Here is a 26,664-nt window from a genome sequence, read left to right as displayed (position 1 = left end):
TTTTGGTGACCTTTTTGGTGACCTCCCCCCCTCCTTCCCTCCCTGCTCCCACGCCGAGCAGCCGGCGGGATGACGTGGGAACGTCTGGCTGCACCAGATGGCTGCAAGGAGGATCTGGAATTTGGGGTGGTGATGCCTCAGGCTGTGGAGAAGCCTTTTGGCTAACAGCAGAGCTAAAAATCCTTTCTTTTAGCTCGTAAAATCCCAGGATGGTTTGGCTTGGAAGGGATTTTAAAGCTCATCCTGTTCCACCCTCTGCCATGGGGGATTTTCTGCTATCCCAGGTTGCTCCAGCCCTGGCTTTGTTGCTGGAAGTTTTCCTTAAATAAAATCAAGGTGAAGACCTTGGCAAGTGGACAAGGAGCCACCTAGAAGAAGTCCCAACCCCAGGGGGTGCTGTCCTGATGAGATCCTGCTGCTTTTCTTTAATCCATCCCTAAAAACCCCTTCAAAAATACAAAAATACAACTTCTTCTCTCCCTCAAGGGAATTTTATACCTCCCAAGATCATCCAAGCCCCGAAGAGCCTTCAGGAAAAAATAATGCACCAGGCAGAAACGGGGTGGAGGAAATTTTGCCAACCTATTTTGTGGATCTGGAGTCTCCCAGCGTTTCCAGGACAATCACCAAGATGTCTCCTGGATGCATCAGGTCAGCCCAGGAATGCTGACAGCAGCGTTAGGGAATCAGCAACGTGTGCAAAATCCACTAGTGGCACAAATTTAGGAGTTTAATAATCTGGAGGAGCTATCTTCCTGGAATTTTAATCTCCTCCCAGGAAAAAAAAAACAAAAAAAAACAAACAAACAGCCAACCCCAAGGCTCTTAGCTATTAATCTCCTCATGGAATATTTAGGGCAATCCACCTCTCCTGATTAAAAAAGCCAGACAACAACTGCAGGTTAAGTCCTTCCCTTTTCTTCCCAAGAATCTGGCTGGGCTGGATTTGCTGAGCAAAGCTGGGGGTTCATTGCCCCAAAAAAAACCACCCCAAAAGCACTAAAAATGGGGCTAAAAGTGGTCAAACCATCCTAATTTGAACCCATTTCATTGGGACATCCCCAGCTGGGAGATCCTGCCGTGATGGGATCACCACAGGTCATCGATGCCCACGCTGTCCCCTCTCCCAAAAAGGGGGATTTGGAAGGATTCAGCTGAAGGATTCATCTCCTCCAGCAGCTCAGTGGCACCTTGCAGAGAAAGCCCAGGAGATGCTACAGCAGGTGACACTTTTGCTTTAATGGCTGGGGCTGCCTCTGGCCAAGCAGAAGACACAAACCAGGCCCTGCTTCAGCACAGCTCCCCCCCGACCCCCTCGAAGAGCAAAAAAAGAATCCCAAAATTAACAATGAACCCCAATTTCCCCCAGACTGAGGGGACTGCTGGATGCAGGAGCTGGGAGGTGGAGGTGCCTCGCTCACCTCTCGGCGCAGATCCGACCAGCGGCGCATTCCCGGAGAATTTTGGGAGTCCTCACAGGTTTGGGAAGCTTCCCAGGCAGCCAGTCCTGGAGCTCAGGGGACACCACGGAGCGTGGTCAGTACATGGCCTCGTTGTCCCCAACAGCAGTGAAGGGGACACCGCTGTAGGTGCTCTTCTTGCTCCTCTTGCTCCTCTTGCTCCACACCAGCAGCGTGCTGGCGCTCTTGCTGTTCATCAGGCTCTTCCTGCTGTTCTCCTTGTTGCTCTTCAGCATCCCAGACCCCGAGGACATCACTGCTGCCTTCCTGTCCACCTGGTTGGGAAAGGTGGAGAGCAGAGTGAAGCCCGGGCAGCGCCCAGAGCTCCATGGAATTCCGTGGTTTCCCATGGGATGTGACTTACGGCTTTGGGACACTCTGAGCCCTGCAGGGTGATGACTCCAATGTCCACCCCTTCCTTCCCGGTGCTCTTCAGCAGCTGGACAACCTCGGCATGCTTGGACCACTTGCAGTCCTTGCCGTTCACAGAGATGATGTAGTCGCCCTCCTTCAGCCCAGCTTCCTGCAGGGAATGAGGGAAAACGTGCATGGATTGTCACAGAATCATGGAATTGTTCAGAAGGGACTTGCAGGATCATCCAGGTCCAGCAGGGACAATTTGCACTATCCCAGGTTGCTCCAAGCCTCATCCAACCTGGATTTGGACACTTCCAGGGATCCAGGGACAGCCACAGCTTCTCTGGGATTTCTATTCCAGGGCCTCAACCCCCTCCCAGGGAAGAATTCCTTCCCAATATCCCATCTAATCTTACCCCATTCCAGTTTAAAGCCATTCCCTGGGTCCTGTCACTCCATCCTTTGTCTAAAGTCCCTCCCCAGCTCTCTTGGAGACCCTTGAGGCACTGGAAGTAGCTCCAAGTTCTCCATGGAGCTTTCTCTTCTCCAGGCTAAGGAGAGGACACAACTCTGCTCCAGGTATGGACCATATCTGGTCCATATCCCAATCTTTGGGAAGATTCTAGTTTTCCAAAGAGGGTTCTGATCCTGTTTCTGAGGAAAGTGTTGTTCCAGAAGTTCTGGGATCTGGCTGGATGAGTTGGTGCTGAGGGAGTGGGAAGATCTTTTGGGAATCCCACCAGGATTCTCCAGCATGTTGAACTGGAAAACAAACCTGCCCCTGTTTTCTGGATGTCCCACCCTGTTCCATCCACTGTCCCATCCCAAAATGAGGAATAACTGCTGGGCTGCCAGCAGTTAAAAACTGGGCAAAATTCCATGTTTTTTCCCTTAGCTATCTCCTAAAAATTAACCATCCCACGACGCCCACCTGCAAGCCCCAGGCTGAGCTCCAGCAGGGATGAGTCTCCCCCTGAGCAGTTTGAAGAGCTAAAAACACCTGGAATCTCTCAGGGCAGCTCCCTTCCAGCATTCCCATGGGAATAGGAAGAAACTGGGATACTCACAGCAGCACAGCCCCCTGGGATGACCCCAGCAATGAGCACAGGAGAATCTCCTCTCAGGGTGAATCCAAAGCCATTCTCTCCTCTCATCAGGTGGACTCTCCGGGCTGGATACCACTTGTTCTTGGCTGAGAACACGGAGAGAGGGCCCTGGGATGAGGGAGAAACAGGAAAAGCATCTTTTTAACTCCCTGGCATTGTGCAGCCTCGAAAAAAACCCGATTCCAGGGATGGGGAGGGGGCAGAGATTGTTTTTCCTGTCTTTTGCAGGAAAAAACAATTCTGTCATGCAAGGAGGGATGATGAGTTGGTGCTGTCTGGATGTGGGGGATGCAACCAGGGATTGGTCCAGGAGGAAGGTGTGGGGTGGTGGGACAGGTTAACCCTTCAGGGTCACTTTCTGCCCTGTTTTCCTCTCTTTTTTCCTGCTTTTCCATTCCCACAGGAGCAGGATATTCCTGCCTGCCCTGGGGCTGAGATGCAGAAATCCACCCTGGGGTGCCCAGGGGATGATCCCACCACACTCCTGAACCCCAGGACCCCAAAAACCTAAAAAGGGCAAGGATAAAACTCCAGTGGGATCTTCCTGGTGCCTCCTGCCCACCAAAACCCTTCCTCTCCAAGATCCCTCGGGAAAAGCCCACCCAAAATTCCTGTGCCTGCTCCCCTGTCACCACAGGAGCTTTGTGACCCATTTAGGTGTCACAGAGACACATCCCAGCCCTTGTTAGAAAACTGATGGAGGGAGGGAGGGAGAAGAGGCTGCAGGAGGAAGGAATCCAGGCAAGCAGAGCATGCAGGGGAGGAGGAGGAGATCTCTGCTCCCTCGGGATATTCCCATTCCTGGAGCTGTACGTACCAGCTTGTGGAAGAGGTCGGTCACCTTCACCTGGGAGAAGTTGGGGGATTTGATTTCGGGTTTCTGGTGCGTTTTGGCTGGTGGGAGGGAGAGAAAAGCACAGACAGAGGGTGACCTCGGGCAGTCGGGCAGCTGCTGCCGTCCCAAAGAGGGACAGTGTGACCCCGTAAGAGCCAGGAGCTAAAATCCTGGAATAGTTTGGACTGGGAGAACTCAGGGATCATCCAGTTCCAACCCCCCCTTCCACAGCAGAATTCCCTGTGGAGTTTTCCCACCCCCAAACCCCCTCCCCACCCACAATCCCAACAAAACCCCACTCACGAAGGATGTCCGGAGCTTCTCCCGTCTCAAAGAAATCCTCCTCGTGGTCGATCTCGGAATATTTGCTCAGGGAACGTTTGTGGGCAAAGGACAGGACCTCCTGCAGGATATCCATCTTCCTCAGGATCTTGCACAACCCGTGGATCCTCATGGCTTCCTCGTGCTTCATGATGGCTTTTTTGAGGTGAGCTTTGCCTGCGAGGGAGCAGAGGGAGCTGAGCCCGGCCGAGCAGCAGCTCCGGCGCCGTTCCCGCTCGGCTGCCCACGGATTTCAGGAGTGGTGCCACCACCCTGCTGTGACTCAGGGACAGCCCAGTCACGTTCCCAGCCCTAAATGGGGTCGGTCCCAGCTGATGGAGGGGCTGGGAAGGGACCTTGAAGGGTGACCTAGTTCGCTCCCCCTGCGCCGGAGCTGGCAGATGTTCCTGAAAAACCACCCCCGACGTCCCTCCTCACGCTTAACCTCAATCTCCTGAGCAAATTAACTTCCCTCCATCCCTCGGGAATGGGAATGTGGAGAACAGCCCAGCCCTGTCCTCCTTGGGAAGGTGCAACAACATCCCTGTTTTCTAGGCTAAGCCTTTTCCTCATCCTGCTCTCCCACCCTCTGCTCTGTGCTCCTCTCCACTTGCCTTCAATGTTTTCTGACCCTCGGGAATTGGAAGTGTTTGGGAAAGAGGAACTGAAATTCTCTCGGATATCAATGCAAGCAGTTCTCCTGTGGCAAACTGCAACCAAGGCAGCCGTCTCCAAGGCTGAACTCCCAAAAAAGCTCTGTCTGTGTGTCTCATGGAAACACGTGTGCCTGTGGCATTTCACGTTCAGGACACATGGTGGCAACAGAATCCAGGGAGACGAGGAGGTTTGCTTCAGACTCCCGGAAATCACAGCCAGAGGAACTTAAAACTGTGGCAATGTTGTGGGGTTGGGTGGAAAACAGAGTGGGAGAGATTTCCCCTGCTCCTCAATTTTTATTAAATCCATAAATTGAGATTTTTATGAAATCCATAAACTGTGAAAAGGGGATGAATAATAATATTAATAATGATAATAATAATAATAATGGTTTCATGGAATGGTTTGGGTTGGAAAAGACTTTAAAAATCATCTCATTCCAACCCCTTTCCAGAGGCTTCCCCTATCCCAGGTTGCTCCAAGCCCTGTCTAACCTGGTCTTGGACACTTCCAAGGGAATCCACAACCTCCCTGGGTTTTTTCCCTTCACTGTAAACCAAATCCAAGCTGAGCTTGCTGTCTGCAAATCCATTTTCACCAGGAATGCTGAACAGAGCCCATTTCCCCCAAGAAAATCAGGGAAAAGTTGATGCAAACCAGGTGACAACAGTTGAGAGTGTCGGGGTGATATCACCATAAAACCTTTGGATTTGGGGTTTTATTTAGAGGTTTCCACTTCCCATCCCCAGCAGTGAAATCCGGCTGAGCATCCTGAAGGATTTTGCTGAGGATAAATGCATTCCTGGTGGGATCTGCCTCCCTCCACACGTGTGCAAGGAGGGAAAAGTGCTCCTGGGGGAGGCAACACCCCAAATTCCAAGTGCTGAGTTAGCTCTCCATGCAGCCCCGTGGAGGAGAAGCTGCCAAAACACGACTTCAGCTGAATAAGCAGCGTCTGTTCTTTTCCCTGGAGCTGAAATTCTGCATGGGAAGAAGTTCTCGTCTCCCAAGAATTCGCTGCAGCTCAAAAATCCACCCCCTGAGCATCTGCTGTGTCTTGTTTTCGAGCCAAGTCAGCCCAAACCAAGGAGTTTCCAGGATCTCTGTGTCCCTATGGATTTTTCCCTAGTGTTGGGTGATGTTACCTGGCTCAGAACACCTGGAATTTTTCCTGTCCGACATGGATGGACAGGTTGGGACAAGCATGACTTGGTCCTCACACCCTGAAGGGGACTGTGATGCTTTCCTGCTTCCCAGGAGAAGAAATTCCCTGAGAAATTCCTCTTTGTGTGGAGAGATCCCCCTGAAATCTCACATTTTTGGGGAATTGGGATGGGATGCAGGAAGTTGTGCTCACCCAGCTTCCTCCTCTCCTCGGGATCCTGCAGCAGGACTCGGAGTGAGGGTCCCTCTGGCATGGTGACATGGAATTGCAGGAAAGCCTTCTCCTGCTCCAGCAGCTCAGCATCTGAGGGAGCTGTGGGAAGCAGAGGGATGGAGATGGGGTTAGGGAAAGCTCAGGGCCACCCAAAGCCCCGTGGCAATGGGGACAAGGGGACCAGGAAGCCACATTCAGGTGGCCCTGGCAGCACCTTCCTTTCTCCCAGCCACAGCCTTCAAGGAATCCTGGATGGGCACAGGGATGATCCCAGTCAGGGATGCACCAGGAGCTGAAGCTGATCTGGGAAATTCTTTCCTTTGCTCCAATCTGGAGGCAGGATTGGGAATAGAGAGCCCTGGGATTGCCACACCTGGAGGTCACTGATGTGGAGGTAAATTATACAATTAAATCATGGAGTGGTTTGGGTGGGAAGTGACCTTCAAAACTGTCTAGTTCCAACCCCTTTCCATGGGCAGGGACATCTTCCACTTGGCCCCAAGCTCCATCCAGCCTGGCCTGGAACATTTCCAGGGATGGGGCAGCCACAGCTTCTCTGGGAATTCCATTCCAGCTCCTCACCACCCTTATAGAGAAGAATTCCTCCCCAATATCCCATCTATCCCTGCCCTCTGGGATTCCCAGTGCCCTGTCACTCCACCCCTTGTCCCAAGTCCCTCCTTAGCTCTCCTGGAGCCCCTTGAGGCACTGGAAGGACTCCAAACTCTCCCTGGAGCCTTTTCTCCAACCCACAGTGCCACCAAGGTGGTCATTCCATGGAAAAACAGAGATGGATACAGCTTTCCCAGGTTATCCAAACCCCTTTTTTCCAGCCCAAGCTGCTCCTAATCCTCTTTGGCTCACTCAGGGTTGCACAGCTGCCTCTTTCCCTGGACACAGAGTGGGACAAGAAACAACCCAGAAGATTCCAGGGAGTTTTGTTGCTCCAAACAGATCCCTGGTGAGCACAGGGATGCAGAGGGTTGGGAACTGGCAGCTCCAGGGCGCTGGCTCTCCCTGTGCCAGCTCCTGCCATGTCAGCATCCCTGAGGGATTAAACTGCAGCGTAAGGAATTCATTCCCAGCTGGTTATGGAAGCAAAAGATTTGTTATTCTGACAAGGGATTCAGGGGGGAGGTGGGAGTAGGAACGTGAGATGCCAACAGCAAGCGAAAAAATTCCCAAATAAGACATCTCCTGCTGATTCCTGCTTCCCTCAGATCCTGAAGACACCAAAAATTTTGGGGGAAAGGTTTGCCCTGCCCCTTGGAGCTCCATGGAATCCCTTCTCCATCATCATCCTCTCCTCTTTAAACCATTCCAAGCTCCACATTATCCCACTCTCTCCCATCTCCTTGCTCAGTGCTGCTTCTGCAACACCCACTCAGCACAAACAGGATTTTGGAGTAGGGAAGGGTGTGAGGACAGTCTGGCAGCCACTGGCGTCACTGTCCCAGCCCTGGTTTCGGCAGCCATCCCTCCAAAAGCCTCCTCAGCCACCCACCAGGTGACACCAAAGGTCCCCAGGTGGCACCAAAGGTCACCAGGAGCATCTGCTGCCCACCCCCGGATCGTCTGCTCCATCCCAAAATTGCTGCCAGGGTGTCAGTGGTGGCACAGACGGAGATCGAGGGTCACATCTCGGTGTCACACTCCAGGTGACTCTGTGGAACCATGTGTACCTTGGTGTCACCATCCTGAGGCTCCCAGGACATCCATCCCTGAGGCTGGAAGTTAAGTCTGAGGGATTTTTGGATTTATTTTTGATTTTTGGATTTATTTTTGATTTTTGGATTTATTTTTGATTTTTGGATTTATTTTGGTTTTTGAAGCCCCTGGCTGGCCTGACACAAGGTGACCTGAAGGATGAGGACACTGGCAGGAGGTCATCTGGCAGGTGATCCCTATTTCCCCACCCAGCCCCAAAGGGGACAGCAGGTGACATCCCTCCAGCTGCTTTTCCCCTCCCTTTTTAGGACTTTTCCTAAAGCAGAAATATGGGAAAATCTGCCTTGGGGATGAATTCCTGACTCCATAACCACAATCCACAGCTCACAGCATTCCAAAAACTTCAGGTGTTGTATCCATCACCTCTTTTTTTTTTGGGAATCCCTCCCCAAAACCCAGGAAACACGTGGAATAAACTGCTGGATGAGCAGGAAGCTCCCTGCAGGTCAGACACTCACCGGGGCAGTCGCAGAGGGCGACGGCAGCGAAATAATGGGAGAGAGCTTTGAAATGTTCCGACTTGACCTGGACCATGGTGGTCCAGGAGAAAGGAACGTAATCCTTGACGTGGGGCTGGCTCATGGTCTGGTGCACCAGGGAATAAACATCTTCCACCTGGGAAGAGGGAAGGGATGAGAGAGGAGATGTGGGATGTCACCTCAGGACAGGAGGATGTCCTTCATCCTCCTGGAAGGTTCTGCCGACCACAAAATTCCAACAAATCCATTCCTTCCCAAAAAATCCTCACCCTGGCTGCCTCCTGAGCCAGCTGCAGGCGGGACAGGAAGTCGTTCTGGGCGCGCAGCAAGGTCATCTTCTCAAAGACACACTCCTGGACCTGAGCCACCATCAGCCTCACCAGCATGGTCAGGGAGGCAGAGCTCATGTCCAGGCTGGGAGCGTTGGAGAAGTTTTCCTTCAAGTAGTTGAAGGCACCTGGAGGAGGGAAAAGCTCCTGGAAGTTACCAGGCTGGTGAGGAGGAGGATCAGACTTTGGGATCATGCAGGTTTGTTGATGTCCCTCCAAGGACATCAAATATGGAACATCAAACATCTCACCGGCAGTGGTGGGTGAGAAGATGGGGTCCAACCCTTGTCATCTAACACATCTTTGAGCCCAATTTCTTCTCCAAAGCCCTGGGTTATCCCAGTTCCAGGCTCCCTTTTTTCCATGGGGGGATGGATCAGCATTCTCTCCTCCCCCCAGCTGGGACATCCCTTTGGGTGGCTGTTGGATCATCCCAATTCCTCTTCCCACCTCATGCTCCATCTGTAACCCCCTGAACATGCCTCTTCCCCTGACTGCTCCCACCCCTTCCTGCACTTCTGTGGGTTATCCCCACCCTTGGAAAAAGCTTCCTGGGAAGCAGAGGAAGAGAGGAAACCCACATACCAGCTGCCTTCTGGAAGGCGTCGATGGCCTGGTTGAGGCCGGGCAGGGAGGCGCGGTCCTGCCGCGCGCCGATCTGGGTGTGCAGAGCTCCCAGGTTGAAGAGGACACTTCCCTTCTCGAAGGCCAGAGCCCTCTGGTGGGATGGGACTCCTGTCAGGGAGTCATACCTGGAGGAGGGAAGAGCCAACAGCTGTCCATCCCGTGGTTGTGGTCACCAAAGTGTCCCTGTCATGGTGCACCAAGTGCCTCTGCTCATGGAAGGAAGGTTGGAACTGGATGACCTTGAAGGTCCTTCCCAACCAAACCACCTCATGAACCCAGGAGGAGCCTGGAGGGTTTTCAGAATGCTCAGCCACCATTCCCCTCCTGGCTCATCCCATGGGATTTCTGTTTCCCCCTCCCTCCCCAAATTATCCCAGCAAACCCTCATCCCAATTCCCACCAGCCCCGGCAGCAGTTCCACGGTGGGAATTGAAATCCAAATTCCCTCCCCAGCCAGGTGGGATGGGAAAAGCTGCACCCACCAGTGGAAGAAAACCCCCAAGGATTTGGTGGGAGGGAAGAAGCGACTGTCCAGGAAGTAGAGCTGGTTGTAATATTCCATCAGGAGCTCCAGTCCTGCCTCGCTGCGGCTCGGGGTGCGCATGGCCTGCGGGAATGGGACAGGAGACATGGATGGGAAAAGAGGAGAAAACTCTTTTTTTTTTCAGGTTGAGAGCCCTCAAAGAGTGACTGAGAGCTGCAGAAGAGGAAAAAGCTCCAGGGAGACCTTAGAGCTCCTTCCAGTGCCTAAAGGGGCTCCAGGAGAGCTGGAGAGGGATTTTGGATAAGGGATGGAGTGACAAAACAAGGGGGAATGGCTTTAAACTGGAATAGAGTAAGATTAGATGGGATATTGGGAAGGAATTCTTCCTTGTGAGGGTGGTGAGGCCCTGGAATGGAAATTCCAGAGAATCTGTGGCTGCTCCTGGATCCCTGGAAGTGTCCAAGGCCAGGCTGGATGGAGCTTGGAGCAGCCTGGGACAGTGGAAGGTGTCTCTGCCCATGGCAGGGGTTGGAATGAGATGATCTTGAAGAACTTTTCCAACCCAAACCATTCCATGATTAAGGTTCAGCCATGGGGAAAGTTTGAGTGTTGAGACACCCAAATCTGGAAGCAGCAGTCTGGGAGCCATGCTGGAGAAACCCATGGAAATTCTGGTTTTATAAATGCCAGGGATGAAATGGGATTTTTGTCCTCCTTTCCCAAATTTCTTTATATTTTCTCTTCTCCAAGGTCTACCTGGAGAGAGTTTCTAATATTTTGGAACCTATAAACCAAGGCCAAGGTGTTCCAGCATGGGAATCCTGCTCCCTGAAACACATGGAAAAATGTGGAGTTTGGAGAGAAGATGAAGGAGACAATGTGGCGCCTCCAGGAATGATCCTGGACAAGCCAAAATTTGGAATCCAAGGGACACCAACCTGTCTCAGCTCCATGAATTCCTTGATTTCTTTTTCAAACAGGACACCCTCCTCTCCATAGTGCTCACTGATGAAATCCTGGATGGGGAAACGAGAGAAAAATCCTGATTTTTATGATTCAAGGATGACTTTGAGGAATTCTGGGTAAGGAATTTACCACTTCTGCCCACAAGGAAAACCTCCACTAGGGAATAATTTGCTCCCTTTCCTGCTCTGCAGCATCTCCACACCCTCATCTCCCACTTTCCCATGCTTTAAATCCAGTTCCTCTCCACTAATTAATTTTTTTGGGCAGCTGGTCCAAACTGGAAAATGAATTTCAGCTGCTTCAGCACTGACCAGTGAAACCCCAAAGCTCACCTTGAGTGGTGCCAGCAAATCCAACTCCTTGGTCTCCTTGAGCCCCAGAGGGATCATGGGAACACTGATGGATTCACTGGGAGAAGACAAGAACAGGTTTGGTGGTTGGATTCAAAATCTTGGATGTGGGTTGGAGATTAAAAAGGAAGCAGCTCTTTGCTCTGGGCTTGTGCTGCTCCTGGGAAGAGAATCCACGTGGGAAAATGCTCTTCCCAACAAGATTTGGGAATGGCAGTGCAAAGGAAAAGTGCAAAAAAACCCTGAAATCATCATTTTTGTTCCTTCAGCTCCTGGGAAGAGAATCCATGTGGGAAAATGCTCTTCCCAAAAAGATTTGGGAATGGTAGAACAAAGGAAATGTGCAAAAAAACCCTGAAAACATCATTCTTGTTCCTTCAGCTCCTCTGAAGAGAATCCACGTGGGAAAATGCTCTTCCCCAAAAGATTTGGGAATGGTAGAACAAAGGAGAGGTGCAAAAAAACCCTGAAATCATCATTCTTATTCCTTCAGCTCCTGGGAAGAGAATCCACGTGGGAAAATGCTCTTCCCAACAAGATTTGGGAATGGCAGCATAAAGGAGAGGTGCAAAAAAACCCTGAAATCATCATTCTTATTCCTTTAGTTCCAATGAAGAGAATCCACATGGGAAAATGCTCTTCCCAAAAAGATTTGGGAATGGCAGCATAAAGGAAAAGTGCAAAAAAACCCTGAAATCATCATTCTTGTTCCCTCAGCACCTGCTTTTCAGAGGAATGCTGGATGCTGGGTAGGTCAGGCAGGATCCAACCCTCATCAACACAACAGCCCCTCTCATTACCCCCAAAAAATCACAGATAACTCGTTAATTAATCATTAATTGGCGAGGAAAAAGAGGCAAAAGAAGTTATGAAAACCATGAGAGCTGGGCAGGGAATTTGCAACCACATTTGCCTCACAACAAACATCTCCAGGAGCTATAATTAGTGCAGAAAACCATCACTGCTCCTTCCCTAACGAGAATTCCACTGGAACTCAGTGCCTGGAATGAACAAAGGGGGTTTTTGTTTGCTCTGGGCAGGGTTTGGGGTTGTTGTTGTTGTTGTTGCTGCTCCTGATTTCTTTTTTAAACCAGGGCAAGCAAGTGGCAAATTGGGAAAAAAATGAGCATCCCTGATAGGGAATGTGCCTGGAAAAGCACGTGGATGGACATGGGAATGTGGAATTGGGGAATGGGTTGGAAAAGAGCTTCAAGATCATGGAATTCCACCACAAGCCACGGCCAGGGACACCTTCCACCATCCCAGGTTGTTCACCAGAGCAGGGCAGAGGAGCAGAATCCTCCCCTTTCCTGCTGGTGAGGATGAGGATGAGCCCAGGGCATGGGGAATTTCTGGGATGTGAACACACAGGGATGAGGCTTTTCCAGCTTTTCACCTCCCAACACCCCCAAATCCTTCTCCTCGCTGCTGCTCTCAACTCCTTCCTCCCCCAGTGGGTCATTCCTTGGAAACTTCCTGGGATGGTGATTCCCATCACTAAAATATCCCATTAAATCTGCTGGGAAGAGCTCTGGTGGGACTCTTAGGAAAGGAGGACTTTTTTTTCCTATTCCTCCTCCTATTTCCATTATTTTTTTTCCTATTCCTCCTTCTTTGGGACATCAGTGTCCAGAGGATCCTCCATCCATCCATCCATCCATCCTAGAATTCCCTAGGAAAAGCTGATTCTTCTCTCCTTGCAGTTCCAGAAGGAAAAAAACTGACATTCCCAGGATGAAAAGTTCCCAGGAATTCTGGCCCACGCCCAAACCCTCCCCTATCCTCCAGCCACCACCTCATGGTGCCTGATTTTGGGAAGGTTTGGGATGGAAAAGAACCTCTGAAGGTCATCCCAACCTTCTGCCATGGGACAAAGCAGGGTGGAGAAGGCAATTTTTCCCAGAAAAAAATCCCTAACAGCAGGAAAAATGCAATCCCAAGGGGACAGGCTGCTCTCCCCAGACCCACCTGTCATTCTGATACACATCCATGCTGCTGTTGAGCTCTTCCAGCTCCTCCTTCAGGAGCTGAAGGTTGGAGTTGACGTAGCTCAGCTCCAGAGCCACTGTTTCCTTCACCTTGTGGTTGCTGGTGGCCCTGCAAGAAACCAAGGGATCAAAATTCCTTCTTTATATTTTATTTTTCCACTCCAAATGGAGATATCCAGGTAGTTATCAAGCCAAATCTTTTCTCCAGGCTGGACATTCCCATCTCTCCCAGCCTTTCAGGATTAGGGAAGTCAGAGCAAGAAACCAGTGGATCAAAATTCCTTCTTTTTATTTTAGTTTTCCATTCCAGATGGAGTTATCAAGCCAAATCTCCTTTTCTCCAGGCTGGACATTCCCATCTCTCAGAGCCTTTCAGGATTAGGGAAGTCAGAGAAACCAATGGATCAAAATTCCCTCTTTATATTTTATTTTTCTACTCCAGATGGAGATATCCATGGAGTTATCAAGCCAAATCTCCTCTTCTCCAGGCTGGACATTCCCACATCTCCAAGCCTTTTGGGAATTAGGGAAGTCAGAGCAAGAAACCAATGGATCAAAATTCCCTCTTTTTATTTTAGTTTTCCACTCCAGATGGAGTTATCAAGCCAAATCTCCTCTTCTCCAGGCTGGACATTCCCATCTCTCAGAGCCTTTCAGGATTAGGGAAGTCAGAGAAACCAATGGATCAAAATTCCTTCTTTTTATTTTATTTTTCCACTCCAGATGGAGATATCCAGCCAGTTATCAAGCCAAATCTCTTCTCCAGGCTGGACATTCCCACATCTCCCAGTCTTTTGGGATTAGGGAAGTCAGAGAAACCAATGGATCAAAATTCCTTCTTTTTATTTTATTTTTCCATTCTATATAGAGTTATCAAGCCAAATCTCCTTTTCTCCAGGCTGGACATTCCCACATCTCCAAGCCTTTTGGGATTAGGGAAGTCAGAGCAAGAAACCAATGGATCAAAATTCCCTCTTTTTATTTTAGTTTTCCACTCCAGATGGAGATATCCATGGAGTTATCAAGCCAAATCTCCTTTTCTCCAGGCTGGACATTCCCATCTCTCAGAGCCTTTCGGGATTAGGGAAGTCAGAGAAACCAATGGATCAAAATTCCTTCTTTTTATTTTAGTTTTCCACTCCAGATGGAGTTATCCATGGAGTTATCAAGCCAAATCTCCTTTTCTCCAGGTTGGACATTCCCATATCTCCCAGTCTTTTGGGAATTAGGGAAGTCAGAGAAACCAATGGATCAAAATTCCCTCTTTTTATTTTATTTTTCCACTCCAGATGGAGATATCCAGGTAGTTATCAAGCCAAATCTCCTCTTCTCCAGGCTGAACATTCCCATATCTCAGAGCCTTTCAGGATTAGGGAAGTCAGAGAAACCAGTGGATCAAAATTCCTTCTTTTTATTTTAGTTTTCCACTCCAGATGGAGTTATCAAGCCAAATCTCTTCTCCAGGCTGGACATTCCCATATCTCCCAGTCTTTTGGGAATTAGGGAAGTCAGAACAAGAAACCAATGGATCAAAATTCCTTTTTTTTATTTTGTTTTTCCACTCCAGATGGAGTTATCCATGGAGTTATCAAGCCAAATCTCCTTTTCTCCAGGCTGCACATTCCCACCTCTCCCAGCCTTTTGGGAATTAGGGAAATCAGAGCATTTAGGTAAAGGCTGAGCTCAGGTAAAACAGTGCTGCATTCAGGAATTTCTGCTCCAAAGCCACCTTTTCCTTGCCCTTTCCCACTCCCACCTCCAGTGCAGCTTCAGCTCTGCCTGTGAACATTCCAGGTGCTCCCCATCCCAAATAAACGGTGGGATTTGAGGGGAAAAAAACTCATTTTTGGGTGCAAAGAATCCTTCTGGACGAGAAGGGATTTGCTGAATTTCCCCAGTCCTTTCCCTGCAACCACCAGGGATTGATTCCAGCTGCCTGTTCCCAGCAGGAAAAGCTCCCAGGCTGATCATTCCCAGCTTATCTGCTCCAAAGGAAAGCAGGGAGAGATAACCCAGAGCTGAAAGGGGGTTTGGCTGCTGGGAAAACAGGGGAAAAACCACATGGATGAGCTCTGCTTGACCAGGAAACTGTTTCCCTGCAGCTTTTCCAGAGTAAAATCCCTTTGAATTGGGTTTTTTTTGGGGATTGAATCCCTCTGGATCTTGCCCTGACCTGGCTCAGGGCAGGAAAAGGAGCTCCAGAGTTTTCCTTTGAAAAATCTGGTGGTTCAGAGTCTCTTCCTGCCTCCCCTTTGCTGGGATTTCCCGAGAGCAAATAAAAAAAAAAAATTATTTTATTCATGACAAAGCCAAACCACAGCACAGCCAAAGATCCCCATGGCTGCTCCCATTGAAAAATCCTTCAGTATTCCTGCAGTTCCCCAGGCAGGGAAACTCTCTTTCCATATAAAGCAGTATTTAATCCTATAAATCAGGTTTTAATTCCTATTTGTCCTCCACACATCCCAACACCTCCAGGGTGCATCACCACTGTCAGTATAATTTTTATCTCATATGGATTAAAGGGAGTTTTCCCTCCTTGTTCCCAGCTGGAAATTATTTCTTTGGCTCTCAGCAATTCCATGATTATTTTCCAGGTGTTTTAGCAAAGTTTCCAGGAGGATTTGCTCCATGATTTTGCCAGGAATGTCACCAGGGAAAGGTTTGATTGGGTCAAGAATAATCCTGGAATGGGATGGGTTGGAAAGGACTTGGAAATTGGGAATTTCTGGGTCACTTTGCGAGAATAATCCTGGAATGGGATGGGTTGGAAAGGACTGGGAAATTGGGAATTTCTGGGTCACTTTGCAAGAATAATCCTGGAATGGGATGGGCTGGAAAAGACTTGGAAATTGGGAATTTCTGGGTCACTTTGCAAGAATAATCCTGGAATGGGATGGGCTGGAAAAGACTTGGAAATTGGGAATTTCTGGGATTCATTTTGGGATTTATTTCCTTTTTTTCCCCCAAAAACCTGGACATTTTTATCTCCTCCCTTCAATCCCAGTATTTGAACAAGGAAGGAAAAGTTTTCCTCTGGCTCTTCCCATTTATTTACCCAGCAAACAAATCCACTGAGCAAACACCACATGGATTTGTTTTTTTTTTTCCAAAATCCCATTCCTGCCACATTTTCCAGGAAAAGACATGGAAAAGCTGAACAGGATTATTTTCCCCAAGCATTGGGGTAATTTGTTTTTCATTTTAGAGAGAAAAATCCCAGCAAATTCAGCTCCAAACTGGACAATCCACAGCTTTTTTTGTTTTTTTCCCAGACTAAAGATCCAAAGGAATTTTCTCCAAAATCTTTCAATTTTTAAGCAACAACCTTCAGACTTGCAACACAAATCCCCTCCTCCTCCTCAGCTTTCATTTCAAGCTTAATTATTCCTTCCCCCCACCCCCAGATTTCCCAAATTTCCCAAGCCTGGAGCACTGGAATGCTGAGAAATCTTTCTTACTCAGCTGGATTTGTGGGAGGGAGGAAAAGCAGCTAACAGGACACCCAAAGTGCTGAGCCAGCAAAAAAAATGATCCCCCTCAGTGCATTTTCCCTGATAATTGTGTTTTGCATCCTATTTTTCCCTCCCTCCCCCTTCCCACAGCTCCCCTTCCTGCTGTTTGCACCAAAACCAGGCTGGTTTCTGCTGAGCCAGCACATTTCCCCCTTTTTTTTAAAAATATAACACTGAGGAGAGGCAGAAGTTGGGATTTCATGGCTTATTGTCCTTAATTAAATCAGGCACGACAAAGGAGGGAGCAGTGGGATGTCCTCATCCCCCAGGAAAACACCATTTTTTAATGGATCAGCCTTTATCTCCTTCTGCCAGGTGCAACTGGAACAATCCACTGGTGTTAAAGCATTCCAGTTCAGGAGTAGAATTGCAATTTTAATTTTATTTGGGATAAAAAAACCCCAAAAACTGGCAAAATAGTCAGAAAAAAAATGTATTTTAAGGCAGATTTATGATATTTTTTATATTAAAAACCTGCCCAGCCTGGAATGTGTTCCAAGATATTAAGGAAAAATGAAATAAACACAAGAGATGCTAAAAAAAGGTCATCCTTGGGTTAAAATCCATGCGGATGTGGCACTTGGGGACTTGATCTTAAAGGGATTTTCTGACCTATTTTGTGATTCTAAAGCTGGATTTCATGGAATGGTTTGGGTTGGATCTTCAGGGATCACCAATTCCACCCTTTCCCATGGGCAGAGACATCTTTCCCTGTCCCAGGTTGCTCCAAGCCAGCCTTGGACACTTCCAGGGATGGGAAATCCAGAGTTTCTCTGGGAATTCCATTCCAGAGCCTCACCACCCTCACAGGGAGGAATTTCTCCCCAATTTCTCATCTCTCTTGGACATCAAGACTTTATTCCCATCTCACAGGGATGAATTTCTCCCCAATTTCCCATCTATCTTGGACATCAAGACTTTATTCCCATCTCACAGTGAGGAATTTCTTCCCAATTTCCCATCTCTCTTGGATATCAAGACTTTATTCCCACCTCCAGCCAAACTCCAGGGTCAGGGGGATGCTCAGGACTCACCTGAAGAGGTTTTCAGCTCCTGCAGAAATTTCTCATCTCTCTTGGACATCAAGACTTCATTCCCATCTCACAGTGAGGAATTTTTCCCCAATTTCCCATCTATCTTGGATATCAAGACTTTATTCCCATCTCACAGTGAGGAATTTCTTCCCAATTTCCCATCTATCTTGGATATCAAGACTTTATTCCCATCTCACAGTGAGGAATTTCTCCCCAATTTCTCATCTATCTCAGACATCAAGACTTTATTCCCACCTCCAACCAAACTCCAGGGTCAGGGGGATGCTCAGGACTCACCTGAAGAGGTTTTCTGCTCCTGCAGAAATTTCTCATCTCTCTTGGACATCAAGACTTTATTCCCACCTCACAGTGAGGAATTTCTTCCCAATTTCCCATCTCTCTTGGACATCAAGACTTTACTCCCACCTCCAGCCAAACCCCAGGGTCAGGAGGATGCTCAGGACTCACCTGAAGAGGTTTTCTGCTCCTGCAGAAATTTCTCATCTCTCTTGGACATCAAGACTTTATTCCCATCTCACAGTGAGGAATTTCTTCCCAATTTCTCATCTCTCTTGGACATCAAGACTTCATTCCCACCTCACAGGGAGGAATTTCTCCCCAATTTCTCATCTCTCTTGGATATCAAGACTTTATTCCCATCTCACAGTGAGGAATTTCTCCCCAATTTCCCATCTCTCTTAGACATCAAGACTTTATTCCCACCTCCAGCCAAACTCCAGGGTCAGGAGGATGCTCAGGACTCACCTGAAGAGAAATTTCTGCTCCTGCAGAAATTTCTCATCTCTCTTGGACATCAAGACTTCATTCCCATCTCACAGTGAGGAATTTCTCCCCAATTTCCCATCTATCTTGGACATCAAGACTTCATTCCCATCTCACAGTGAGGAATTTCTTCCCAATTTCCCATCTATCTCAGACATCAAGACTTTATTCCCATCTCACAGTGAGGAATTTCTTCCCAATTTCCCATCTCTCTTGGATATCAAGACTTTATTTCCACCTCCAACCAAATTCCAGGGTCAGGGGGATGCTCAGGACTCACCTGAAGAGAAATTTCTGCTCCTGCAGACATTTCTCATCTCTCTTGGACATCAAGACTTTATTCCCATCTCACAGTGAGGAATTTCTCCCCAATTTCCCATCTATCTTGGATATCAAGACTTTACTCCCACCTCCAACCAAACCCCAGGGTCAGAGGGATGCTCAGGACTCACCTGAAGAGGTTTTCAGCTCCTGCCCTCATCCTCATCTCCTTGTTGATCTGCTGGTTGATCCGCGCCCGGCGGTGCTGCAGTTTGCTGCGCTGGGTTTGGGCAAAGGGATCGCAGCCCTGCTGAGAGACAAGGCAGGAGGTCATCCCAAATCCATCTTTTGGGGTTGAAAAAAAAGCCAGAAATTCCATGGATGGTGCACCTGGAGGGCTCAAAGTCATGGAATGGTTTGGGGTTGGAAGGAAGTTTAAAATCATCTCATTCCAAGCCCTGCCATGGGACACATTCCTCCATCCCAGGTTGCTCCAAACCAGCTTTGGACATTTCCAGGGATGAGGCAGACAAGGATTTTCTGGGAATTCCATCCCAGAGCCTCACCACCCTCACAGAGAACAATTCCTTCCCAATATCCCATCTGATCTTACCCTATTCCAGTTTAACTGCATTCCCTGTGTCCTGGCACTCCATCCCTTTCCCAAAGTCTCTTTCCAGCTCTCCTGGAGCCTCTTTAGGCACTAAAGGAAGATGGAAAAAGCTCTAAGGTTTCCCTGGATCCTTCTCTCCTCCAGGCTGGACATTCCCAGCTCTCCCAGCCTGGCTCCAGCCCTTGGAGCATCTCCACAGCCTCCTCTGGATTTGCTCCAACATCTCCACATCCTCCTGCTGTTGGATCCCAGGGCTGGATGCAGAATTCCAGCAGGGATCTCACCTGAGAGGGCAGAGGGACAGAATTCCCCCTTTCCTGCTTCCCACACTGTGGGATTATCCCAGGATGTGGGAAATTTCTGGGATGTGAACACTCACGGCCAGGTCACGTGGAGTTTCTCACTTCCCAGACTTTCCACTGCCTTTGGAATAATCATTTCATTCCCCAACCTCAGTGTTGCCAACAGGAATTTCCTTCCCTGAGCTCTTCCCAAACACAGCTACGAGCTGGAATTCCACATCCCCAAATTCTGGACATCACCCAAAACCCAGGGGGGCTGGAGATGAGCTGAAAATAACCCCAAAACTCAGAACAGATGTGATCCCAAAGCTATTTTTGGGACATGGAGCAGAGGCAGTCAGGAGTTCACGGGGATGAAGGGATGAATTGCACACAGCACTGAACTGATTCCATCCTTCCCGCAGCTCTGGCTTGGAATTTCTTCAGACAGGGAAAACACGTTGAATTCCTGAGTTCAGGAAATAGCAGAGAGCAAATTTCCCTCTGGCTCATAATATTATGGGATGCCACGAGGAGCATTCCCAAATCCAGCACCACTAAAGCTCTGCCCAAGCAGTGAGAATTCCCATCGTGCAAAGGGAAGATTTAGAAGGATGGAATAAACCTCTGGAAAATCCCTGGCTGAAAAAAAATCCCTGCTTGGGAAAGCACAGAGCTGGGAAGTTTAAGAGGATGAGAAAGTTCTGAGCCTGTAAGGAAGATCCCTCCAAGAATCATGGAATGGTTTGGGTTGAAAGAGGATAATTTGAATTTCCAACCCTGCCCTGGCACAGGTTTCCCACAGAAGTTTTGGATGACCCTGGAAGTGTTCCAGGTCAGGCTGGATGGGATTTGGAGCAACCTGGGATAGTGGGAATTGTCCCCTGACTGCTGGAATGAGATGATCTTTAATGTCCCTTCCAACAAAAAAAAAAAAACATTCCATGATTTTATGGGACACTTGATCACCTCTCCAGTAGGGAATGGAAGATTTTGCCTTTCCAAGGAATTCAGCTTCCTTAAAAATGAAGGATATTTATTCCTTCCTCATATTTAAAGTCCACCAAGTGCTGCCTCCTTTGGGAAAAGGCCCAGGATTAACACTGGGATTTTCATTTAAGGGAAAGATTGGAGCTCCTAATGGATTCCTCAGTTTCCAAGGCACCAGAGTGACTCCAGCTGGTCCATCAATCTGCAGGATTAATGCTTTACAGTAATCCTTGAATCTGATGGAAGGAACAAGCTGGAAGGGTGAGATCCCAATTATTCTGGGAAAGCAACTCAGTGGGATTTGAGGGAAACACCTCCACAGCTGCAGAAATTTGGGATGTGAAACACTCAGGAAAACCTGGGAGGTTTGATCCAGAAGTGTCACTGGGGGGAATCAACTCATCCTGTTGTCTCCCTAGGGGAAAACTAAAATAAATAAATCTAGGAATCAGAGGGGAAAATGGAAAAGGATGAGGAAACCAACACAGGATGTAAAGAGAAGCTTATTAAAATTTTAAGGTTTAATTTAAAATGTCAAGATGAGATCTCTGAGAGCTTGACAGATCCAGAGACAGGTTTATATGCAAATATATTCAAATATATGCAAATGAGGCAATTCCAGGCTCCTTCCCTTTGCAAAGCTCCACAGGTGGGAAGTTTCTCTTCTCTGCCTCCAGGAGATTCCAGTACTTTGGAAACTTTTCCACCCCTGGCAAAGGTTTGTTTGGAAGCAGCCAGAGGATTTTAAAGGATTTTTTTTGAGGGGGAAAAGAAGTAAAAAACCCACCTGGATACCCAGGGAAGAGGCCTGGGAAGTGCAGGTGGGATGATGGAAAAGGCAGAAATGGAGAGATGATCCAAATCAGGGAATTTTCTGGAGGAAAACCACTGGGAATGAAGGGAGGAAAGAAGTTGGATGCAGAAAACCACAAGATACTCCTGGAAGGTTAAAACCTCCACCTGGCAGGAGCCATGAAGGGATTTAGCAAATTGATTTAGATTTCTCCTGCTGGGAAGCACTAAAACTGCTTCTGGAGCTGTGAGGGTTTTTTTTGGGGTTTTTTTTTCCCTGGCTTCTCCCTGAGATTTAATGGGATAAATTCTCAATCCCCATCCAGGTTCCTAAACCAGCAGCAAAAAGGTGCTGGAAAACCAGGAGCACCTGATGGAAACCCAAAGCCTCCGGAGGTGAAGTCAAGAATTCAAGATCAATGATTTCCTGTGCTCTCCACACGTTTTGCTCTCCTCAACGTTTATTTATGAGGCTGGAGAAGTGAAGAAATGTGGGATTGCTGGGATTGTGACCTTCAAGAGGTTCTGCTTTGATCCCAAAATATTCTCCCTGGATCAATATTAGTACAATTCCGAAGCCACCATGAGGAATAACCAAGGCCAGGCTGCTCCTGGAGCATCCCAGAAATGCTGTAATTCCACAAATCTTGCAGCAAGGAGGAAATGTGGCCCTGGGAAAGCATAAAAGGCCATCTTTAAATCCAAATATGAGAAAAATAAGGAGTCAAGGGAAGAGCATTCCACCTTCCAAGAGTTCAGATGATCCCAAAGCTTTTCCTGGCTGAGTTTCACCTGAAAAAACCACCAAAATGAGTTTCCAGGGATTTGAACATGACTTACATAAAGGGAGAAAAAACCCAAAAATCCCACCAAAATCCCACTGTTGGGTTCCAAAAGGGATTTTCCTGGCTTAATTCCTCTTTGCTCAAGCTCTTGGGGTCACCCCTGTAAGGTCAGAAGAAAAGAGGAGTTTTTTCAGCCAGGCTTTGGGGTGCACCTGGGGACACCTGGAAAAGGGAATTTGGGGGTTTAAGGAGTGGCTCTGGAGAAAAATCAAGACTTTTCCTTCGTGGTTTGAAAGGTTTTGAAGGAAAAAAGGAGCACTGAGCTTTTCCAGGATTTTTTGTTTTGTTGGGAAGAGCAGTTTTCTTGGTACAGGGATTGGTGGATCCAAAATCCATGGGAATGAGGAAGGTGTGGCCTTGCAGGTGACATTTATCACCTGTGACAGAGCAGGATTAGGGTCAGGAATTGGACTGTGAGTCCATTCCAACCTATATCCTATGATTTTATGGGAAAAATTATATTTATTTCTGGAAAAATCAGCCAATTCCTACTGTATCCAACCCTCAGCACAGGGAGGTGACAATGGAACCCAAAATCCTCATCCAGGGTTCTCCACATGAGGGGAAAAAAGAGATTCCAGAAGAATATTTTTTGATGTCCTTTGAGGGACATCAAGGATTCTCCAACCTTATCTCTGCAGGGAATATTTGGAATGACTTGAGGGCATTTTTCACTTCCAGAGGGTGTTAACCAGGGCAATTCCAAGTCCTTAGGGAATGTTTGCTCAGGGAATTCGTCCTTTGAACTTCCCATCCCCAGGACACGAAACCTGGGGTGACAACCACACCCTGAGAGTGATTTGTGACCCTAGGGACAAAATCCTCCAGGCCTTGGACTCCTGGTGCTCCAGCACCAGCAACAAACTGAATCACCTGCAGGAAGATTTGGAAGCCAGCAAGTCCAAAGGGTAATTCCATGATAAAGGGATTGGTTTCTGCTCCTTTGCAGCTGGGAGCAACAGGAAAAAAAAAAAGAAAATTAAGGGATGAAATGCAGGAAGGGAAAATGGGATCCTTGGAAATGCTGGTAAAATTTCAAGGAAGGGAGAAATGGAGATTCCAGGGCCTGAAGAATTGGGATTTTGAAGAAACAGGATTGTGCTGGTAAAAACCAGGCATGGATGTTTCCCAGAGAAATGAGGAAAGGGTTGGTGGCTGGGAGTTATTGCCCCAGCAGGAATGGCAGGAAAAGCTCCTGGAAATACCAGGAGAACCTGGTCCTGGCTGGATCCCAGAAGTTTCTCCACAGCTGACCAAGCTGGACCACGTCCAGGACCAGTTTTGGCCACAAAAAAGTCACCAGCAGGATTCCTCCCCGTGAGGGAGGCTCAGGAATGGCCAGAGAGAAACTGAGGGAGTTTAATTTGCACAGAGACATCCATCGTGTGGGAAGAGGAGTCATCACCACCTCCAGAGAGACAAATTCCCATTCCCAAGGACAGGGAAGGAGGGAAAACAGGACTAGAGCCAGTCTGGATCACTGCCATGGATGTGGGAAAACCACAGAGACCCTTTGGGCAAGGCAAGGGGGTGAGAGAATCATGGACTGGTTGGGGTTGGGAGAGATTTTCAAAATCCTGGAATTCAGGGACACCTTCCACTATGCCAGGGAAATGAGTATTTTGAATTTCCAAGCTTCATCCAAATGGTCCTTGGACATTTCCAGGGATGGGGCAGCCACAGCTCCTCTGGGAATTCTATTCCAGCTCCTCACAGGGAAGAATTTCTTCCCAATATCTCATTTAATCTCATCCAATTCCAGTTTAAAGCCATTGTCCTGTCCCTCCATCCCTTGTCCAAAGTTCTCCTGGAGCCCCTTGAGGCACTGGAAATGTTCTAAGGTCCTCCTGGAGTCTTCCATTCCCCAAGCTGGACATTCCCAGCTTTCCCAGCCCTTGGAACATCTCCATGAAGTTTTCTGGACTCACTAAAACACCTCCAAATCCTTCTGCTGCTGCTGGACCATGATCCAGATCCCAACCCCATCCCCAGTGGCTCCAACCTCAATCCCACCAATTTCTCCCACTAAACACCTACAACTGCAACATATCCCATTCAAAAAAAAACCCACAAACAAACAAACAAAAAAAAAACCCAAAAAAACCAAAACCAGGGATTTCTTTCCCTCCCCTCTCAGCAGCACCAACATTACCCAAAACAGAGTTTTTTCCCCCAAACAGGAAGTTTCCAAGTTCACAGAAAAAAAACCCAAAAACCTGGAAAACCCAAACCAGGATAACTCTGAGCATCTGTTTTGTTTCCAGAACCAGCTGATCCCCAAGGTATTTCCCCCAGAGTCAGAGCTGTCAGCTGGGATTTTTGATTCCTCTTTGGAACCCACAAGTTTTTGAGTCTGGCCAGCACAGGAGAAGTGGCCAAGTGACCCTGTTTAGTGCCATTATCCCATGGGATGGATAGAGAGCAAAACAACAGCCAGGGAAACACTCCTCACACAAAAACAGGCTTGGAAATTCTCCTTTTTTTCCAGGATTATCCAGAATTTCCTTCCTTTTCCAGCCAAAAGCGTTTGAGAAATTAATGAGCTGTTAGGAAGTGACAACAAGTGGGGTTTTCACTCCCTGAAAAATCTATTTAGGTAGGAAATTCCCTCCCATGGAATTAATCTCATGGAGCTCCAAGCTGGGTTTCTGTGGGAGACAGGAGCAGCTAAAAGCTCTAAAAGCTTTCCTTGAGAATATGGTTACATCACAGAGCCTTTGAACAAACGAGGGGAGGATTAAGGTTTTAAATTTCCCAAGTGGCCTCACTGGGGGTTCATGCAGTCAGCAAGAGGAAGGAAAAATAAACCTGGGGGTGGGAAGGAAAAAAAAAAAATCTGGGGGGTTGGGGGTTTTAAACAGCAGAGAGTGAAGCCAAAAAATGAAATTTTAGGATGGTGAAAGTGCTCTGGGGAGGTGGGGGAAGCACAGAGGCAGGGCAAGGTGCCAGCAGGAAACAGGTGGATTAAATCTTCGCTCCTAGGACAGAAAACTTGGCAAAAAAAGAGAATTAAAAATGACTTTTTCTGCAGCATTCAGGATCCCCTGCGAGGGAGAAAATAAGGATTCACACTCCTGATGTTGTCAGGGGGATAAAAACAGCAGGAAAAGGTTGTATTGATAATTTCTCTCAAATAATAACAACAAAAAAACAAATGAACAGATCTGATCAGGTGTTGTGCTGCTGGAATCCAAAAAATAAATAATCATGTTATGACAGAAAGCTGCTGATCTCCTGCCCAGCTCCCCCTCCAAAGCCTGGCAATATTTTCCACGCTATTCTTTGTGCTCCAAACATCCAAACAGAATAAATTAGGGGGGGAAAAAAAAATAAAAAAAAATCCCAAATCCCTCCTGTTAATCTTCCCTGCCAAGCAGCACCTGCTCCTTGGACAAGGTCCTGAGTTAAACCCCGACCTGGTTTAAGGTTGCAACCTCTTGAGCTGCAGCCCAGGCTCAAGGGACTCCAGATCAGACTGGAAAAAAAAATAAAAATAAAAATCCCTTCCAGAGCCTGGCTGAGTTTGGCTTTCTGGGTTATTTGAGTTGGTTTGTTTTGGGGTTTTTTTTGGGTTGTTTTCCGTTTGGTTTGGGTATTTTTTTGGGGTTTTCTGGGGTTTTTTTTGGGGGTTTTTTTTGGGTTTTCTGCTTTTTTTTGGGGGGTGTTTCAGGTGTTAGGATTTTTTGCTCTGCTGGAAGTGAGGGATTTGCAAGCAGAGCTCAGATCATGGAGTGAAATCGCTGCTGGTTTTTCCCATTGGACCTCAAAGGGCAAAACTAATGGGAAAGACACTGAAACAGACTGAAAAAACGAACATTTCCCGCGTTTTCTCACTCCCTAAAAACCTCTCTGACCCCAACCTGAGGACAATTCCCACTGATTCCACCCTAATTGAGAGCAGCAGAGCAATCAGCCCCATCTCTCCCACATCCCACCTTTCCTAGGGAGAAAATCCCAAGGGAAAAACTCCTCAGGAGTTCTTCAGGTGGGAAAAACTGGATCATCTTCCTGCAGGCAGGAAAGGAGGAAAAAAATAAAAATTCCCCCCAAATATTGGGGGATTTGGTGGAAAGGAGGTGCTGGGAAAGCTCGGGGATAGAGGCAGGGAAAAGCTGGGATTTTGAGTGGGGTTTTAGGGATGGGAGGAGTTGTTTATAGGGCTGTTTGTAGGGTGGCAACAACATTTCCACCCTCCCCAGTCCCTGCTGTGCCCTGTCACCACCCAGGTGTCACCACGCACGGCCAGGAGGTCCCCGTGTCCCCAAACAGGGTGACAACAACCCCGAGGGACAGGACAGGGGTATGGAGCAAGCTGAGGCTCACCTTCCGTGTGCTGCCACTCCTCGGGCCGTGCAGGAGGACGAGGCCACTGTCCCTGTCCCTGTCCCCAGCCGGGCTCTGCTCCTCGGGTGGCATCATCTCCAGGGGTGTGACATCCACGGGCTGGCAATGGGGAGCTCCTGCTGGACCCCACTGGGGGTCTGA

At 48.2% G+C, this 26,664-nt stretch overlaps 1 protein-coding gene across 2 annotated transcripts; it reads right to left on the bottom strand.

Moving 5' to 3' along the window:
* Window positions 1-1,221: 1,221 nt before the first annotated feature.
* Window positions 1,222-26,664, bottom strand: RHPN1 (rhophilin Rho GTPase binding protein 1). 2 transcript variants are annotated; one of them, XM_085053699.1, is made up of 16 exons: window positions 26,503-26,664; window positions 19,272-19,361; window positions 18,850-18,965; window positions 13,046-13,174; window positions 11,060-11,135; window positions 10,700-10,777; window positions 9,760-9,884; window positions 9,236-9,402; window positions 8,591-8,778; window positions 8,301-8,457; window positions 6,094-6,213; window positions 4,062-4,256; window positions 3,741-3,817; window positions 2,885-3,031; window positions 1,825-1,983; window positions 1,222-1,735 (listed from the first exon to the last, which is right to left on the bottom strand). In XM_085053699.1, the coding sequence occupies exons 1-16, from the start codon at window positions 26,596-26,598 to the stop codon at window positions 1,538-1,540; spliced, it is 2,118 nt and encodes a 705-aa protein (XP_084909825.1). In that variant the 5' UTR covers window positions 26,599-26,664; the 3' UTR covers window positions 1,222-1,537. The 2 variants fall into 2 exon arrangements, with proteins under 2 accessions (XP_084909825.1, XP_084909826.1); XM_085053700.1 differs by lacking the exon at window positions 19,272-19,361 and having other exon boundaries at window positions 18,850-18,968; window positions 26,503-26,663.

This window comes from Lichenostomus cassidix, chromosome 2, assembly GCF_008360975.1.
Source record: "Lichenostomus cassidix isolate B80296 chromosome 2, HeHo_3.0, whole genome shotgun sequence".
NCBI classification, from domain to species: Eukaryota; Metazoa; Chordata; class Aves; order Passeriformes; family Meliphagidae; genus Lichenostomus; species Lichenostomus cassidix.
Note: the sequence above shows the minus strand (reverse complement) of the source record. Positions and strands in the feature narration are given on the sequence as shown.